This window comes from Chroicocephalus ridibundus, chromosome 2, assembly GCF_963924245.1.
Source record: "Chroicocephalus ridibundus chromosome 2, bChrRid1.1, whole genome shotgun sequence".
In the NCBI taxonomy this organism is placed as follows: Eukaryota; Metazoa; Chordata; class Aves; order Charadriiformes; family Laridae; genus Chroicocephalus; species Chroicocephalus ridibundus.
Window position 1 is genome coordinate 119,446,796 of NC_086285.1, and position 19,193 is coordinate 119,465,988.

Consider the following 19,193-nt stretch of genomic DNA (forward strand, 5'->3'; position numbering starts at 1 on the left):
CAAAAGCCCCACTTCCAAATTATAAGTATGATGTAAATCCACCAATTCAAAGCTGTCTCTTGGGTTCAGAGCCTCCTCATAGCAATGGAGAAGGTGGTCTCCAACACATACCAAAGGAGGGACTATAGATGATTTTATCATTCATGTGGGCGGTTCCATAAATAATTGCTATACATTCTTTGTCACAGACATCTTCCAGTGTCTCCAGCAGCAATTCTACCTTTGCATCTTTGTCAGGCTTCAAGTTGAGTGTTGTCTGCCACCCTTCTAGAAGATGGGCATCGTCAAAAGGTGAGCTGTCATTGCTTACAAAAACAGAATAGATGATCAACGCGGTCACGTGATGAGAGAAACTGCAACAAAGGAGAGCGCTTCTCAATATTTGTCTACAAACTTTCTGTACTACTGATGGCATGACATGGGCTAGCCCACAAGTTACTGAGTTACTGGACCAATGTATCGCAAAGACACAAATGCACAGCAGCCAGCATGACACCCTGCAGCATCCTCCTGCAGCAACTCTCAGCGTAAACGTAGGCAGCTCAACCAAAGGAGCTTTGGCCCACTAGCTCGCTTCAAAAAACTGATACAAATTAGTTGTGCAAACTGCCAAGTGTTCATTGAAATGGTGACCAGCTGTCAGCAGTCACTTAAATAATGGTAATAGGGCAGAGTATCAAGAAAACTTAGTCAGCAGGCGACCTCTACCATGCTTGGCCCACAGACTTCAGGTCTACCGCATTTTAAACTCCAATTTCTAAGCAGACAAAAGAACTACTGAAGCAGTCAAATTAATTTATTTCCACATTCCCTGTTCCTTCCTCAGCAGAGCGGGTCTCACATAAGATTCCTGGTTTTCCGCCTTCCTTGTTTGCTGCCAGGGAGCAGGAAAACACGAAGCAATGTGAAATTGAAGGGCAAATAATACAGGCCATATAGAACTAAACTTCTGAGGTAATAAAGGACCAGTGCTGCCTTTATAGCAAGAGCATAGCAACAGTCGTAACAAGCACCAATGAACACCAGGCTCCATTAGACACGTTAGCGTGCACACAAGGTACCTGTAGTGGTCACAGATATCCCAGGACTCACCAAGCATCTATTTACAGTCTGAAAATCAACCACTTGCCATCAGCCAGAAACTTTGGGGGGGTACAACAGAAACCTTCGTGCCCGCCTCAGTTTTGCAAAGTTCTCACCTTTCCTGAGCCTACACGGGTACTGAAGAGGTGATAAATCTCAAACCAGTGTCAAGCTAGCAAATACTTTGTGATACTCAGATTGGCAGGCTCTCTGGGCTGAAGAAATTAAAAAACCTTGCGTTTATAAGTAGAACCCTTTTTTCCCCAACACTAAGTTTCTAAATGAGGTATTTCGTGATAGAAGAGAAACATTTTATCCAGGTTGGAAACAGCCTTGGGAGCAAACAGATAGATGTAGTTATCTAGGTGCTCAAACAAGAAGAGCCATCTCTGAAATGATCTGTATCATTGCTGGGGGGGGGGGAGGGAGGGGGGAAGATATACAGATCATTAACCTTTGAGATTGACACCATATCAACTTGGCAAGAAACCATCTTAACAAGTAAGGGCCATTATCAGTATTTAGATAGAAACTCTTCAGAAGTGTGGCACTTGTTTATATTGCAGCCCTGTGGGAAAGAAGTCTAAAGGCTCTGGGCTGACAAAAGCTACAACTGGAAAAACGTAAAGAAGGCAACTTAATGCTGGAGACTAAAAATTCTTCACTTGAAGTTTGCTAAGAAATAGTCAGGAGGTACAACTGATGTTAACTTAATTTCATAAAAACAAAACGTGTATTCCTACCAAGCCTGCCCTAGCAAAGGGCCTTTTTCTACACGCATCCGTAATGGACCTGTGTCAAGATGCCAGCGCACTTCTGGCAACACCGACTGCAGCAGGCGATTAGAATTTATGCTGTGTAAAATTAACTTTTAGATTAAATGAAAACTATGAACCAAGATGCAAAAGCATTTATATGGCAATTCACCTAACGCCATTTGTTTTACAAGTGTCAGGTCGAGTGAACGTAACGCCGAGCTTCGAGGAGTTCACAGACCCAGAGCTCTGGCTCTTCCAGCAGCTTTTTCCCCCACCAGAAACCCCAGGTGTAAATACGCAAAGCCACTGGCATACTGAACTACCTTCATTTCTTAAGACCACGTGAAGAATAGTAAGAGAAACTGAAAAAACTCCTCTAGTAAAATCATCAGCTGTCAGGCATAAGAAATCACACATTCTGCTAGATTAGTCAAGAATTTTTCTTCAAAAACTGCGTCACAGGAAGCTTCTCAGAATTGAGTGAAAGCATCCAGCATCTTGCAAGCTTGAAAAGTAAGTATTTCACCATTCAAATTATTTTGGTGATATATTTCACCAGAGCGGAAAAAAAAATAATTTTCTGAGCAGAACATTGCCAGCCCAGTTCAAACCCATATTTCAATTTAATTCTGCACCTATACCAATAGCCCGCTGCTGATAATGCCTACTGCTGGCTTTTGCAGAGTGAGGTTCTAAAAGTTATATATAAAAAAATAAAATCTAAATATACTCCCAATATTTACTGTCAAGGCACCAACAGAAATACCTTCCAAACTCTGGCACGCTGCTTGCTGCATAAAGCTGTGAAGCACGAGGTTTTACAGTCTTTCCAAATAAACTTTTTCAGCCGATCTAACGTAACTGTGCATGTTCTCATTTTTATATCTAATTCATTTTTTTAATCCTACTAAGCCCCTGGCTTCAATAACATCTCGAGGATTGAGTCTGCAGTTGTGCACGTCGTAAAAAGCATTTTTTTGTTATCGATTTTAAAGGTGTTGCCTTTAATTTTCATCATGTTGTCTGTATCCTTGCAAAAGTTACGCCGCCTGTTCTGTACGTACCTCTGGTTCAGACATACTCGCTGCCGAAATAAAAAAATCCCAAACATACTTCATTCGCTCTTGACCACTCATTTACCAACTCCAACTTAACAATAAAAAGGCAGGTCAGGTAAAAGATATGAGAGAGACAAGGACGAACACAGCAATTCAGAGCGTTGATAAAAACTCATTATTTCGCTAAGCGTTCCACACCACCGCTTTTTGAACACTTTGATGGCACCGTGACTTCCGATACCCACCAAACAGAAATTTTACTGCGCTAGCCGCAGAATTTCTCCTGATGCTTAACTGCATACGAGTAAATTGGTATTACCCCACTCCATACCCGCTGTTGTATTGGTAACCATCAGCCATTGATGAAGTTCTGCTATTGCCCACTGCACTTCCACAAAATTTTAAGTCCTGCATAATCTAAGCAGCACCATTCCCACCTCATTTTGCTACTGGGACATGTATTCTTTTCTCCAGTTTATTTGGCAAGTGTTAATCAGTGGTCCCAACAGAGCTCTGGCATAATTTGTTATCAATCATTTTTTTTTTTTTTATATTTAGCATTTATTCCTGTTCTCCCCCCCAGTCTTACCTGATTTCCAGTGCTTCACAGCCCACCTCACCGCATACTTTATTCTTATGGTAAAGGCTTCTCAGAGAACTTCAGGCTTTGTGAACATACAAAATAAAATCAGTTCCATCAGATTGTGCTACCACCTTTTACAATAATCCTATCAGATGAAGGGTCACATTTTGGTCAGGTTTTTCTGTTGTTTTTAAACAAACATATCATTTAATAAAAATTAAATAGTATATTAACTTTTTAAAATTTAGCATACTACTTTATCCAGTTATCTTTTCACTTCAGAAGATTTGTTTGGGTCTATCTCATAGGATTTCACCTTTATACTTCTATTTTATGATAGAGCAACTGTTGCCCATGTAGGAAAACCAGCTATTTTCCTTTTAAACCTCTTCAAGGCTTCTGGCTGAATGACACCCGGACTTGCTGATGTAACAATTTCTCTTCATTTTGTAAACTTAAGCATTGCCTCCTTTTTTGAATCTAAAATCTGCGTGTGGGTTTTTTTTGTGTTGTTTGGTTTTTTTAAATCACATTAAGGTGTTCCAGCATCCTCTGTGGCAAGAACCCTAGAAGTCAGGAGTATTTTCTTCAAAAAAATCAATTGCTTTAAACATTTAAAAGTAATTTTACATAAGAAAACAAAAGTGGGACTATTTGCAAAAAGACGCATTTATCCTACTCTATAAAGTGGCATGTTTGCTTACTTATGTTACAACATTGTGAAGTCAATTTCACTTGAAAGAGTGAGGCATCTTCTCCCTTCTGCGAGTCATTCGCAGAGCAGAAAGGGAAACAAAAGCGTCTGAAAAGGCAGAGCAAAATACAATGGCAAAAATCACAGCGCTATGATAACTAGGAGTCACTTAATTCACTAACTCCTCTTTACTCTTTGAACATTCGTATTGTTTCTGTTCACGTATTTGATTTGCGGTGTCAGTCCCCCTCTCAGGTCTTACTTTCTACGTTCTACATGTAAAATGCCAGATGTAACACCTTTTCCACTACTTTCCTACTGCTTAGATCTTATTTAATAAAGAATACTTACTGAAATGAATGTTGTATCTTGCTATTTCATCCCGGTCCTGTCATGCATTCATGCTTCCTTTTTTGTTTAGGGAAAACCGGTTCTTTTTTAATATATAATTTTAGTAGAAATACTTTCGCGTGGAGCTATCTCCTCTCAAGTTGTTCTGCCGGCATAGTATCAGAGGAATAAGGTAATTTTTGTCACCACCAATTAAAAAGTTTTACGAAACAGGACTGTTATAAAACAATTAAACCTTGCAAATGCAGTAGTCTCTAGGAGGGAAACCCTGGAGGAAATTCTGCTTATTAAAATTGCAATTTTAGTTTCCATTAAAAAGGAGAATAAGACAACAGAAGATGGGCTGGCAAGACAAATTATTTCTTAATGTCAGTTGAGCTTATTTCAAATGAGATAACATATCTACACCAGGTTGGGTTCAACACATTTTTGCCTCCTCAACTCATTTATCTAATTCAGTCATCTTGATTATAGCCTCATGGACCTTCATTTTCAGAGGAAGAGTTTCGTAACAAACAACCTACACAACATGCTGATTACTGAACAGTTAATTCTAATTAACTTGGCTATGGCAAGAGAATTTTGATAAAGTCCTAGAATGCAAATACAGTTTGGTTATTCTGGCCAAACTTCTATAAAATAAAAACCCACAGCACAGTCTCCAGATGAGACATCAGAGTGATAGGGATCTAATTTAAAGAAACAAATGAGAAAATTAAAATCACAAATAATTTATTCTTCCATTAGAATTGATGGAGTACAGTTTTAAATAGCAATGAAGTACACAGTGGTGGAAAATTGGCACAGAACCTACAAGCATTTCATTCATAATAATGTTCCTCATGCCATATCTGTTCAAACCTTGATGTGTATTTTCTATCGCCTTTAAGAAAATTGTTTTCCCTTTAAAATCGACGAACAAATTGCAAATCTTGTCTTCCATGTATAATGCCATACGTATTATGAACACCAGCTGTTTTTCTCCCCCCCCCACGCCCCTCCAACATGATCGCCAACTGAAAAAAAATTATTATTTTACTCCTGGGCTAATTTTAAGTTTTGTCCTTTATAAAAGTTGCCAGGAATTCTTGAATGCATGTATTCCTGCACAACAGAATATACGTTTATTTATCTGATACACAGTTGCAGGACAGTCTCAAAACCAATTTTTTTTTGTGTACTATGCTATTGATCGAGGTGCTGCCTCTATCTCACATGCAACACTATAAGCATTAATGCAGTTCAAAACAACATTTGGCATTTACCTCACCAACAGGTTTTCTATTTGATGTTATAAAACATCCCTTGGTCTCACGTTAACCAATAAGAAAAATGGACACGCACAAAAAATGCCCCCTTTCTAAAGATATTAGCTCCCAGTTAGGAAAGTTTAGATAGGCTTTACAAAGTCTTCTAGGCTATTTTGATACATACAAATTATTCAACTAAAGGTTAAAATACACTTATACAATACAGTCCTGTCCTCCATATTCTTTTTCAAGTTCTTTGCATATTCAAGCCAAGTAAAATTAACACTTGTCATTTTCTTTGTTATTGCAATTATTAAGAGGGATTACAGCTTGTTTATGCAAAGCTGTGACAAAACACTTGAGAAATAAAACCCAAACGTTTATCTTGTTACCCAAAAAAATGTTGCAGAAAATTGTCAAACTATGTTAGAAAGAATTTTTACAAAAATGCTTCACTCAGAAAAATTGGAAAGCTTAAAAAATTAATCTTTTCACAATAGTACATTATACTGTCCTTAATCGTGTTCCCATTTAGATAACTGGGATTCTTATTCTTTGTACATGAACCTATCAGTGATGTCTGATGCTCTCCATCTTTTTTCACTGTTATCTTTATTGTACACCATTTCGAGACTTATACAATCAAGCACTTATCATGCCCCAACCCATTTTTAACAGTAGATTTCTTATCTTGCCCAGCGAGTAGTGTACTGTCTTGCATATTCACCACATGAAAAACATAATATACAAAATATTGCTGCTGTAAAAAGTGTGCATTTCCCCTTTCCCCCTACAAAAAAAATCTGTGGAAAAAATATTAAATTCCCATAACCTTCATAAACATACAAAGCTGTTCGCACCTTTCAGTCTGTAACAGTCTATTTGACATACAGTTCTCAACTCACTGCAAATTGTTATGTCACATATTTTCTGTCCAATATTGCCATCTAGAGTAGAGATGTGAAATCAGTTTCTGAGAATCTACAGTCTTTAACAATTAACCCATAAAGACTGTATACCATAAAACAGCCACAAGATTTTTCCAAAAGCTAGATGGAATGGGAGGTTCTCATCTCAGGAAGATGTCCACAGTGCTGAGGAGACAATATGGCTGCTAATAGATACTGCCTACCGGAATGTGAGTACTTTTTCACTGTTGATAGTTTCCATACTGACCCTAAAAAATAAATTCAAAATACACGATTAGACCACAAGGCATATTTTCCTCTATTAAAAGCTGAAATCAGAAGACCATCCAAATAAGCTATGATGTTAAAAGGTGGAAACAAACAACAATAAATGAGAAACTGGTATGAGTAAGTAGTATAGAGTCTCACCTCACTACAAATCATGTGTGTTTTATTGTAAAGGTAAGACTGATGATACGGATTTAAAGCCAGGAACCTAATTTGATTAGAAGAGTATATATTTAAATGCAGTAGACTGCTGTGAAATTTGCAGAACACCATAAAAAAAAAAAAAAAAAAAAACAAAAAACAAAAACCAGGTATTACCTCTCATCTAAACTTTGTAAATTATTTCAAAAAGACAAGGTCACCTAAATTCAAAGTAATTTAGAAAACCAACCTGCTTTCAGAGATACCTAAAAATATTCATATATCAAGCATCGACTGATACATGTATCAAAAATGAAGGCACATCCCAGGGAACATAAAGAATCAGTCAACTTATCCTATGAAAATAAATTATTCTATAGATCCAATACACAGAATTATTACCCTTATTGATATTCTCTGTTTCTTTTCACACAATGTCATGTACTGCAGAAGACAGCAGAGATGAAAGCATCACTGCTACCTGCCTACCATCATCCTTCACCACAGAGTTCAAGGCTTGCAGAAGCAAGTAATGTGCTATGAAGCGAACATTCTCCAGACTGCAGTCCCACCACCATTCCATGTTAAGTACCATCATGATATGGCAGTATTTTAAATTTCAGTTTTATGTTGTAATGTCAGTTTTTTCCATTGTAATATGACAATCAGTCTGGAAGAAGAGTTTCATAACAGCTGCCAAATGAGAATTTAAGCAGCACAATACCTATGGGAATGGCTAGTATGAAAGAGTGGAGAGGTCTTCTGTAATTGAGTTTCCCAGTGGAACTTAGATTGCACAAGCTGAAGGAGTAGAGCCTATCTACAGAGAGGGTTGCCCACTTCTACTGCAAAGCAAGCTAGAAGGAACTCAGCAAATTGAGATTAGGTTTCCTTGACCCTACATTTGCAACATGCAAAGCATTTTCCTGTAGCTTATTATTTGTAGGAGGAAGTTATTAGTTCAGGGCACGAGCATTTTGTTTATCTGTTAATTAGAAATAATTGCACCTCTAAACTACCACACTGGAAGAGTGTTCTCCTTCTTCCTTGTCTTTTCTAATTTCTGTAGAAAGGAAGACAACTGTTCTCCTTTAAAAATGTGGGCAATTGTGTCTATTCTCACTTCCAAGGGAAAGTTCTTCTTTAAAGTTCAACTGATCTTCTACTGACATATCAGGATTTTATTTAAACACTAGAACCTCAACTTGATCATAAGGTATATTTAGTTACTCTATTTTATTTACGCTGAGGAAAGTAGTAGTGTATGTTTTAATGATATTTCTTAATGACTCATATTGCAAAGATTAGATTTTACAAGTTTAGTACCTTCTACAGGAATAAAACCTCCATTTTATCCTTTAATTAGAAGACAGGTTGTTGGGTGTTTTTTTTTTTTTTTTTTTTTTTTTACAGGAGTCCTCCACAACAACTCCAGCCTAGAGTTGTGGTGGTTCTTGCTTGTTTGTTTGAAACTTATCTTAGTAGTGATAGGAAAGAAGCAGTTGATTTTTCAGGTCACTTCTTTCCCATGTTCAGTGTTCCTTTATACTGCTCAGAGAAAATCTGTGCAAAAATAGGCTTCATGTCTCCCCACACAGCTCTATAGCAGAGGGACTTCAGTTGCACACCTAAGGTGGTTCTGCAACTGGAGACGAGAATTACTGACTTTCTGTTTGTGGTAACTCTGCAAAGTAGTAATGAACAATGATCCACCATGAGATTTAGGAACCTCATCTTTCATATTAGTCATCCACCATGAGGCTACGAAAAAGATCACCTTAATTTTTAAGGTCCAAAAATACTATCTGGAGTGCCTCACTTTGCCAAGTTACATTAAACTGCAAACTCAGAAGAGAATGACTGATCACATCTCCAGATAAGTGATTCTGGGTAACTCACCTGGAAATAAGATGCATGAGAACTGTATATACACACCTAAAGATCATGTCCTCAAATACATTAGTTTAAATGTCCAACAGAAAAGAAGATTATCAAATCAGTGTACAAGAATCACAACTTTCTCATCAAATTGAAGAATACCTGGTCATATCCATAAGGCCTCTGCTGTGGTGGCTGTGGTGGCCCAGGCTGTGTGGGTCTGTATCCCCCATACTGCTGGCCTTGTCCTTGTGGATAATTGGGATACTGAGGTCCTGGACCACTCTGGGAGGGGCCTGGAGATCATTAAAATGTAAGTGAAAAAAGATTGCATAAGGCATTAGGAAGAAGAGAACAGTAAAAGCACAGAATTTTACAACTGGGCAGGACTAAGAAGTATCACTGCTGTGCAGTTAGGTCTCTTCCTACCTAAAAAAATTACTGTGGTCCTCCTCTCATGGCAGGAAGCACCTTAGCTGACAGGGCCTATGCTCCAACCACAGAAGCATTTACCTTAATTTAATATATTATTTATTACCAATGGATGTAGTTCCACATGTGAAGTCACAGGGCAGGGAAGAACAAGGCAAGAAATTACAAGTCATCAACGTGAGCACATCCCAGGATTTAGGGAGGCACACTCTCCTCCTGCTGTATGCTGCTCCAGTTTCAGAGCTTTACCATGCCAGGAGCAGCCAGATGATCAGCTGCGTTTAGCATTCAGACCTTTTCAAAAGACTGGCAGCACTGCACTGCCAGAAAGTCAGTTCTCACACCACAGCAGGCAAATAAATGGGACATCAGACAAGCAAGTTACATGCATAAAATGTGAGATGTGACAACCAGTAGATGCTACTGTGGGATGGAGAAAAAGTACCGTCTACTCCATACTCCTCTGGTCATCTCAACTCTCCAGGGAAAGGATAGGAAAAACAAACCAAACCCAACTTTGGTTTCAGACTTTTTTTGGCTGTAAAAGGAAGCGGTTCTTCTGTCAATACAAACTCTTTCTGTTACTATTCTCAGGGACTCAGCCTGCCCACCATTGGAAGCTGCACATTACTACCATCAGGCAGTGCAGCCATGTTCCAAACAAAATTAACCTCATCCCTGCCTGCCTTGGGAGAGATGGTGTACTGCGTATTTCAGTGACATTCCACATGGATCTTTCACAGTGGATTTAAGTTAGCTTTTTTAATGCCACCCCTTAAAAATGGGCAGTCAGGAAGAGTTGCAACTCTTCAGAAGTCCTATATTTTAAACCAACCAACCCTTCTTTTTTTCCCCCGCAGAAGAAACAGATGTATTTTAGCAACAGCATGATTCAGTGCTAGAGAGGGCTAGAGTCTTAGCTACAAGCACTGGACATTAAGATGACATCAGCTGGTAACTCTTTCTGTAATTCTAGATCTACGAGACAGTCAAAAAGACGACCTGGAGAAGAAAAGCTCCATAGGCTATCACCATTTTCCTCAGGCCTCAAATCCCCTTCAACTATGCAGATTCAGCTTTCTACAGTAGAACAAAACCTTAAAGATTGATAATAATGACCAGGATGCTGATTTATTTTTGCAAATTAGAAAGCAATTAAATATTAAATTGAGTAAGGATATTACATCCTAAAAAGTGCTGTGTTCAACTGACAAATGAAACTTCGTTTTATTTATTCATGGTAATTCTTTGTAGCTGAATTCTAAATATTGAGTGATAGATTTTATGAAATAAAAATTAAACTTCAATACCTAGCTCTGCTGAAAATAGAAATTCAAAAATATGTTATTTGGGTTTACAAATTACAGTGTGTAAATCACTCCAACAGATTTCTTCATCTTCTTCCTCTAGTATCTCTTAACCTAAATTTTCAGAATAAGTCAGATTTTATTTCTTTACTTACAACACTTAGAATAGTGAGCTAGATGGGCCTTCACTCTGATCTTCATTCTGTTCCTGTGTTATGTTTAGCAGAATATAACTACATGCATATTATTTTAGAACTATCAATTCACCCATAACAAAGGGGAAAACTTGCTAAGTCTCAGTGGATCCTCTTAAAACTTAACTCTGCCTCAACATAACTGGATTTAATGTAAATCTGTCATTTATCTACACGGCAAAGAAGTCAGCCATGCACTTCCTCACATACCCACAATGCCAAAAGTTTTAGCATATAAACCTGCAACAGCGCTAAAAGTTAAAATATATAGATTTGGGAGATTCCTTCTTCTGAAATAATGATGTATGGCGGTACAATATGCAAGCAAGCAAAACTTAAGAGAGCAGTATTTTCTGTATGCTCTTCTGACCCGCAGTTTTCAGAAGTATACACAAAAATGACATGCTACTACTTTAAGTTTCCTGTTTAGGAGGTTTTCCTTGAATCCAAGCACTACATTATCTCACTTGTGGCAGAAGATTTCTCATTCCTGCCATACATCAGGTGGCTTGTACTACCACTGCAAATCTATAAGACAAACTCTCTTGAAAGCTGCATTGGCAATGCTTCTATTAATTTCCTTTAAAAAGAATGATTAATGTATGTTGGATGAAATTTTAAACTATTTTTTTTAAAAGATCTTGTTCTAAATGGCAAACCCAGGGATGAAAGGGTATAAATGGCTTTCTGCCATCTTTCTGCCCTCCTGAGTCTGTCTTCACCTACAGAGGACAGAAAAGACCAGAGTCTTTCTAAATTACAGACATCTGTTACAATGTTTTCTAGCCACCTTTTCTATGCTACCACATTGTCCTAAACTGCCAACAGATCTACTTCCCAAAAGATGCTGTCTTCTACACCATCTTGTTTTGTCCCAGTGAAATTGCAGGCATACAGCTTTTTTTGCACAAGCCTGGCCTTCCAACCCAGTAAAACATGGATGGAATAACATGAGGATCTCCCTTGGCCTTTTCTGTGATTGCTGTCTGTGTCTTCAGGTTCTTACCATAACCCTGCTGTTGTCCTGGATACCCTTGCTGGCCTGGATATTGCTGCTGTTGTGGTGGATAACCCTGCTGTTGGGGTGGTCCTTGATATGCATCTTGCTGCTGACCATATTGTGAGTTTCCTGTAAGATGATTGCAAGAAAGCAAAAACTTATAAAGATACCTATTCATTTATTTATTTATTTATTCCTTCTAAGATGCACAGCCAACAACACGAGAACAAAATGAAAATGCAATATTGATTTCAAAAACTGAACAAAACAAAGATAACTCAAACCAAACAGAAGGAATTCGGCCAAACAAACTGCAGTTAAAGCCAATTCTGCAAAGTTGAACTGCAGCATTTTCAGCATCTCTGCCAAACGAGCAAAACATTTACTGGAACATCACAGTCATAAGATCATGACTATGCTAAATAAAATTAAAAAAAAAAAAGACAAAATTAAGGACAGCTACAAGAGCACAGACTAGCTACACAAGATCAGCAAGCTGTTTCCTAACGGCACTATAATTATACAAAATAGATACACACACAAAAAGATATACAACTGAACCAACAAATTTATGTTTAAATAAAAATTTCCATTGAGGTAAAAAAAAATCTCTAGGGTGTTTTAGTCATTTTACTGTTGTTAGAAATGGCAAATTGTGGTTATATATTTTAGGTGTTTGCAAGAAATTATTCTGAACGCTTCATGTTCCCTGCAGTTTTCAAGACAGCCAGCAACTAGTATTCTACAAGAGCTTTGCATGGGTATAAGTTGTGTTGTGTAAGAATTTTTGTTTCCATTGCGGGTGGGGGAGGAAAGGGAATGTATGTGCGTATGTGTGTGAAGGTATATAGATACCTCCTTCGTAGTAATGTTGTGAGGAATCCTCATAAGGCCTATCGTAGCCTTGTTCAGGATACGACGGTTGCTGATAACCGTAATCATTATGACCTACATCAATTCGACAAGAGACAGGAAGAAACGTTAATGGCCTCTGAGTGAAAACCCTAAAATATTTCATTTCTCAGAAAAATGAAAAAAATTTCAACTGGATATACATGAAAAAGAATTTTCAATTGTATTAGCCAAAGACTTATTAATATGATTGCCTTTCATATTGAATTAACATGTGACAGAAAAAAAAAAAAAAGGCTTAATGCAGTAGTTTTAGCAACATCACAGCAAGGGATGGTCTTAACCTTCTGATAATCCTTGTTGGGAGGGGAAAAAAAAAAAAGTACTTTATCTTTCACTCAAAAAAAAAAATGAAAGCATTTAGGCCTTTCACATGTAAATAACCTGAATTAAATTAGAATGAACAAAGAAAGCAATTATCATACTTTGTCTAACACCTGTTCTGCTGATCTCCAATTCAAAAGCATATGCTAAAAGCAGTGTGAAATATAACAAAGCTCAATGAAGTTATGAACCACAGTCTACACTAAGTTTTGCTTTTAAGTGACAGAAAAATAACATTCTCAAGATTTTCCCTACAAACAGAATTCCTACAAGTCATAAGAAAACTTTCTGGTTTACATTCCAGTCCTGAGCAGGATTATTATAAACAAACCTTCCTTTTCAGAGACCACAGGCATCTCTGATTAAGAAACCAACATACGCAGTAAGCACCCCACCTGTTGTTGTTTTTAGAACTAATATATTTTGTCTTACAGGTGACCAAAATCTTACAGGTGATGAAATCTTATTACTAACTTGGTCGAGAACACAAACCAAAATTTTGTTTAAATTTGAAATTAAATTATACAAATTATTTAAGTTTGGAATAAAATTTTGGAATAAAAATAAGGAAAAGAGAAAACAGTTCTAGAACTACGTGGTCTTTGTAATTAGTTCTGTACCATATATCATTGATTGAATCTAATATAAATATATAACCATTAAAACAAGTCTTATAATATATTCTCTTTACATCCTACGTAAGAGCAATAATGAGGTAATGATAAAGAATGAATCTTTAGAGGAATAGCTTTTAGAGAAGTAATCTGATCTGTGCTGTCACAGAGTTGTTGATAATAACATCTAATTGCCCCTACTACAGTAAATTGCCTGCAACCATTTAAAGTTCATGTGTAAAACATAAAAGGTCCAAAATGAAAGCTTAATAATTACAAGTTAATGCAACTTGTAATTCAAACAAATAACTTGTATCCTTTTATTTGCAATGAGTAGTTGCTTTGGAAATTACAAAGCTTTGCTTTGTATACGTTTTTAAAATGTTATCATCTACCACATTCCTTGAACTTCATAAGATACCATTAAGTTGCACACACGGTTATCACAGTAGTCATGAGTCAGCATCTTTGTTCTCCCAGTCTCCGCTCAGCCTAAAAACAGGTTAATTGCAACTTTTCTAACTTATAACACAATCCAATAGCCTTCAGCACTCTAAATTCCAAGAGGCAGAAGGGCAGATTCATGAAATTCAAAGTTACAGTCTTCTCTTGAAAGCACAGGGGGGACTTCTAAAGAGGATTCACAATTACAATCTCCTCAGGGCAAGGACCATTTTATTCCTTTGCAAAAATTAAACTGAAGGCCCATACCATAGCAGCAATAACGTATTTGTGTGACTTACATGAAAACTAAACACCAAGTTAAAAAGTAGAATATTTACAGAAAAAGTACATCTCGTTAGCGAGTTTTTCCACTTCAATAAAATCTTTAATAAAAGGATATTGCCCCCTCTCTTATTTATAATAAAGTTATGATTGTTTTAATTCATGTCAATTATACTAGATAAGCTAAGGAATCCTCCATACTTCTAGATAAACCTATTAACAGAACTTCACGTTGAAATACTAAAACTGTTGTTAAAGAGTGTCAAATGGGAGTAGTACAAATTACATGCTTTGAGTAAGTTGTAAAATTAACTAGTCATAGTAACTTAAACGGTAGTAACAATTCTGAATTTGGAAGGTTTTGTAAATGTGAAGCATGATATCCAATTACTATTCTTGCCTCATTCCCTAATTTTGGGCATATAACTACATTAGTATTGGGCAGGTATAGAAAATGGGAAAGTTAACATTTATGAGAGATTACCATCAGGGTAATATTGCTGGTTCATGCCTTCTGGAGGACCTTGTCCACCATGACTGTATTGGTCCCCATAATAGTCTTCCTGGCCTGAGTACTGCTGTGGTGGGCCTGAAAAACCACAACCAGTCAATACGTAAATAACTTGTTTTGTCTGTTATAAAGCCTGCTAATTTCTGATTTTAGTATGAGAAATATTTCTCAAATGTACTCCCCACCCATATCGTTGCATTTCAGACAACATACGTAATCTGGTTTACTTAAAAAAAAAATAATAATAAAAAATGTATCTATCTATATATACACACACACAGTTGTTTGGCTGCACTAGATTGAGCACATATATATCAAACTTCAGTTTTGAGCTGATTTTAGGAAAATGTATATAACAGACTAGGGTGTTAATAATGAAGTTATTCCTTTTCTAAAAGGACTGTCAAAAAAAAAAAAAGAAAAAAGAGAAGCAAAATTGTGGAACACTGTTCCTTTCTCGTAATGGAGCTAATTCAGAAACGAGCAGATACTCCGTTCCTTTTCTGTACCTATCAGTTAAATACTGAAACCGAATTCTGCATCTGCGTATCTGCGATGCGTATTTTTAGATACTTTTTGTCAGAAAACTCAAAACAGAAGAGAAACTTGTCTTCACGTTTCATGGTGATACCAGTAATCTGCTGCTGCAAGAACCACCCTTAAAAGGGTAACAAAAAGAGTCTGCAAACAAAGCCCGTGACACCCAATGATTTGATCAAAATTTGGTGTAATCAAGAAAGCGATTTAAAATAGTTTTAAAGATGGTTATTTAAAATCACTGTAAAAACACTGAAGTGAAGTCCTACCTTGCTGTGGCGGCCTGTATGGAGGAATCTGTCTCTGACCCATCATGTGATTTCCTTGGTTAACTTGGCCCATCATTCCCATAGGTGGCTGCTGCCCCTGGTAATGCTGGCCACCTGCTTGTGGCATGTTGTATTGCTGGGTGGGGGGCTGCTGGTGCATCATTGGACCTGCGAAAGGAAAAGCAGCAAATATGCCTTCTGTAACACATGATTTGTGATTAAACCTTTCAGAGAGAACTAACATGGAAAACTCAAGGTTTAAAAATGGAGCAAAAAAGGCTCTGTATTTCTAGTGTTCTCGTAAGGATTCCTTGCTCCTGTACCAATGCAAGTGCAGATGATCAATTCAGCAACCAAATTACAAAATAGAACTCAGCCTAAATAATGACCCTTTTAGATGATTTATGTTCAAACTACACAGACACTAGTTTACTCATACACAGAGATAACTGAAACGCTTCTATCATTTTTTGTTTGTTTTAAAAGCCACCTGCAAAGAAAGTGTAGATGAAAACTTGATGGTGAAACCTTGACAAGTCATAGAAAAACTATTTAACATCATGAACTCCTCGGGGCATAGTTTTAATACACATGTAGTTGTTGTTATAGTCCAGCAATGAGCCACTTAGCTGTTATCACAAAATAAACAATGTTGTTTAGCCTATAAAGACAAACCACTTGTACCAGCGTGTCAGGCAATCACATAATAGACATTATGCAGAAAGGCCCACAGGAATACACGGTCAGCCCGCCACTGAACAGTCCCGAGCAGCCTGTATCAAAAACCTCCTTTCATACCAAGCTGCACCAAGGTTCTATGAGCCTCGGGAAAAGACCAGGAGAGATCAAGTACTGTCCATGTTTTATCAACGAAGAAATTCTAGTTAAGGCTGAACTTCGAGAAATGCAAACTTCAATAATCAAAACAGACAGTTAAAGAGCACCCTACTGACACCGCACAGCAATGAAAATGATGATTACGCCATTTCATTATATGAGATTGCAGGTTCGGTTGATATAACTTTTAACAAAGAACAGCTTCCTCACTTCCTCTGTAGTACCGCTTCAGAAAAAGAGTTATTCCAATATTAAAAATATGAGGAGGAAAGAGTTGTCACAAGAAGCTAAACTTCTTGAACAACATATTCTTATAATACATTAAGTCAAACTACTTAACAAATATTGCATACTTTATAATGGTGAAACCCTAAGCTTCCCCCCCCCTTTTTTTGTTTTATATACTTGTTTTATAAACTACAAAGACAACAAGTAACTAAGTCTCACTAAAAAACAAAACAAATCAAACATCAAACTAGCACAGCCATTCCTTAGCCCCATCCCAGGAGAAAACGGAAAGGTATCATCTCCTTTTCTATATGATAGATTTTGCCATTGCATTTAATATTTTTAAATAACTATGTGCTGAAGCACAAGCAGAAAGTCCTATGTAGAAACCGCAGTACAGGAAAGTTACCTAGATACTGACGATTTATATAAGGAAAGGAATACATAGTCACTTGGATCTTGTCTATGTGGGGTTACCAGAGAAAGTTAAGCCAAATTAATTAATGGTACGAATTCAAAGTGCGTTAGTTAAATCCCATTAAACCCCTGTGTGGAATCTCTCAGCGAGAAGTAAAGTGGCCTTAGTTCTGTTAAGCTTCATTTTCCTCTGAAGATAAATATTGGCCGCTCTTAAAATGATCCAGTTATGCTTCTACCCTTCAGCATGGCAGTTTGCGTGTCCCAATTTTAAAGTAAAAAAACAGTTTGAGATACTGTAATTATTTTTCACTTAGCAAAAATATATTTCATTTTTTGATCTTGTGAACGAGGAGGTAATTTAGATCATTCCATTTCACTGCTCCTCTGTTTGAAGGTACTGAGAAACATTAGGCAGCCTTGAAAAAAAAAATAAAAACTTGTTGCCATAATATTCCTACATCTCAAGAAAGCTTGTTAATTAACAATATTAATATTAGTCACAATACAATGTGATAAAATGTGTTGGGTCCCCATGGTGCAATGTAGAGGTTTTCTGTTTGCTTTTTAAATTAGAACTTCATTAACGCTTTGTAGAGCCACAATGAGAATTCACTACCCTGTATCAGACTGTGTATTGTGTTAATAACAGAGTGCCTGGCTTCCTTCCAGTTTGGTTCACATCTCTCTCATTAAGAAGATACCTAAAAGAAGAACCATGATCTCTACCATCTCACGCAACGGAACCATTTTACGCAGCAGTTTTGAGGAATGAGGGAACTTTGAATTTGTTTTTCATTTTGAAAAATCAAGCCTACAATAAAAGCTACATTTATTCATCATGTAATACTTAATATGACATAAAATTAAACTAGAAAAACCCTTCACAAAACTTAAGTCAAAAACTTAAGGCTATTAGTTCATTATCTTATGACTTTCTAATATTTGTAGCAAATATTTTTACAATCCACTTATAATCCAGCTCTTCAATTTCTAATCAGGTCACAACAAACTACACTCAGTGGAAGTCATGATGTCTTCCAGATTTGGAGATAAGACTTCACACACAGAAGTTCATAAAATTGTACGATGCAAGGGAATGCTCACTGCTTTCAAAGACTCTCCTTAGAAACTCTTATTTTTTGGTGAATTTCTAGAACTATTTATTCAAGAGAGGACAAAATGTCTGATTTGTACTGAATCCAAAATGAGACCAAGAAAACATTGTGCAGGACTATCCCTCTAAATATGCAAGTACACAAGCAGACTATTGTGTTTCCAAGAAACTGTTGGTAGTACAAAAGCCCTATAAATGTTTCCGTGTATTCAAGAAGGCAGCCTTCATATATTAATATACTGGAAGCATTCTGGGGATAAAAGTCTGAAGAAAAAGATGCTAAGAAGTAATACTGTAGGTCCTGTGAGGAGTGCAGGCCATTTTGGTAGTCATTAAACAGGCACCTGAAACATGTAACGTGCAGACCCAAATCAATCTTCTGGAGTAAATGAATGTATAAAGCAAGCCAGATAACAGGTGAAACCAGAACTGCTCATAGTTCAATTAAAAATAGTCCACATTATCAAGAATACACAACATTTTCCTCAACTGCTCATTTCAAAGTCATCTACACCTACTAAATGAAAAAAACTATTTCTGCTCCAGGCAGTGTCTCATAAGGAGGACTCACATATAGGGAAGAAAAGGTATGTGGAATTAAGTAAAAATGGACTGGTACCTGATTTTCTTATAAATTCAGTGGCCTGGTGGAAGTCTCCTGACAAGAAATGACTTCAGGAAACTGACAACCTAGGCTGCAGAGAGGCAAGATGAGAGAAACAGAAATGCAAACCAGAAGTGGGTCCCCAATAAACCTAACAAAGTTGAGACCAGAA

General features: G+C 37.0%; 1 protein-coding gene across 3 annotated transcripts in view; it reads right to left on the minus strand.

Moving 5' to 3' along the window:
* Positions 1-5,242: 5,242 nt before the first annotated feature.
* SS18 (SS18 subunit of BAF chromatin remodeling complex) overlaps positions 5,243-19,193 on the minus strand; it is a 43,286-nt gene continuing 29,335 nt past the window's right edge. Inside the window, exons 6-11 of one of the 3 annotated variants that reach the window (XM_063326748.1) lie at positions 15,819-15,986; positions 14,986-15,090; positions 12,781-12,873; positions 11,932-12,054; positions 9,155-9,288; positions 5,243-6,954 (exon numbers count right to left, since the gene is read on the minus strand). In XM_063326748.1, the coding sequence (XP_063182818.1) occupies positions 6,928-6,954; positions 9,155-9,288; positions 11,932-12,054; positions 12,781-12,873; positions 14,986-15,090; positions 15,819-15,986 (650 nt within the window). In that variant the 3' untranslated portion in view covers positions 5,243-6,927. The remainder of the gene's footprint in view (positions 6,955-9,154; positions 9,289-11,931; positions 12,055-12,780; positions 12,874-14,985; positions 15,091-15,818; positions 15,987-19,193) is intronic. The other 2 variants (XM_063326749.1, XM_063326750.1) reach the window with 2 other exon arrangements.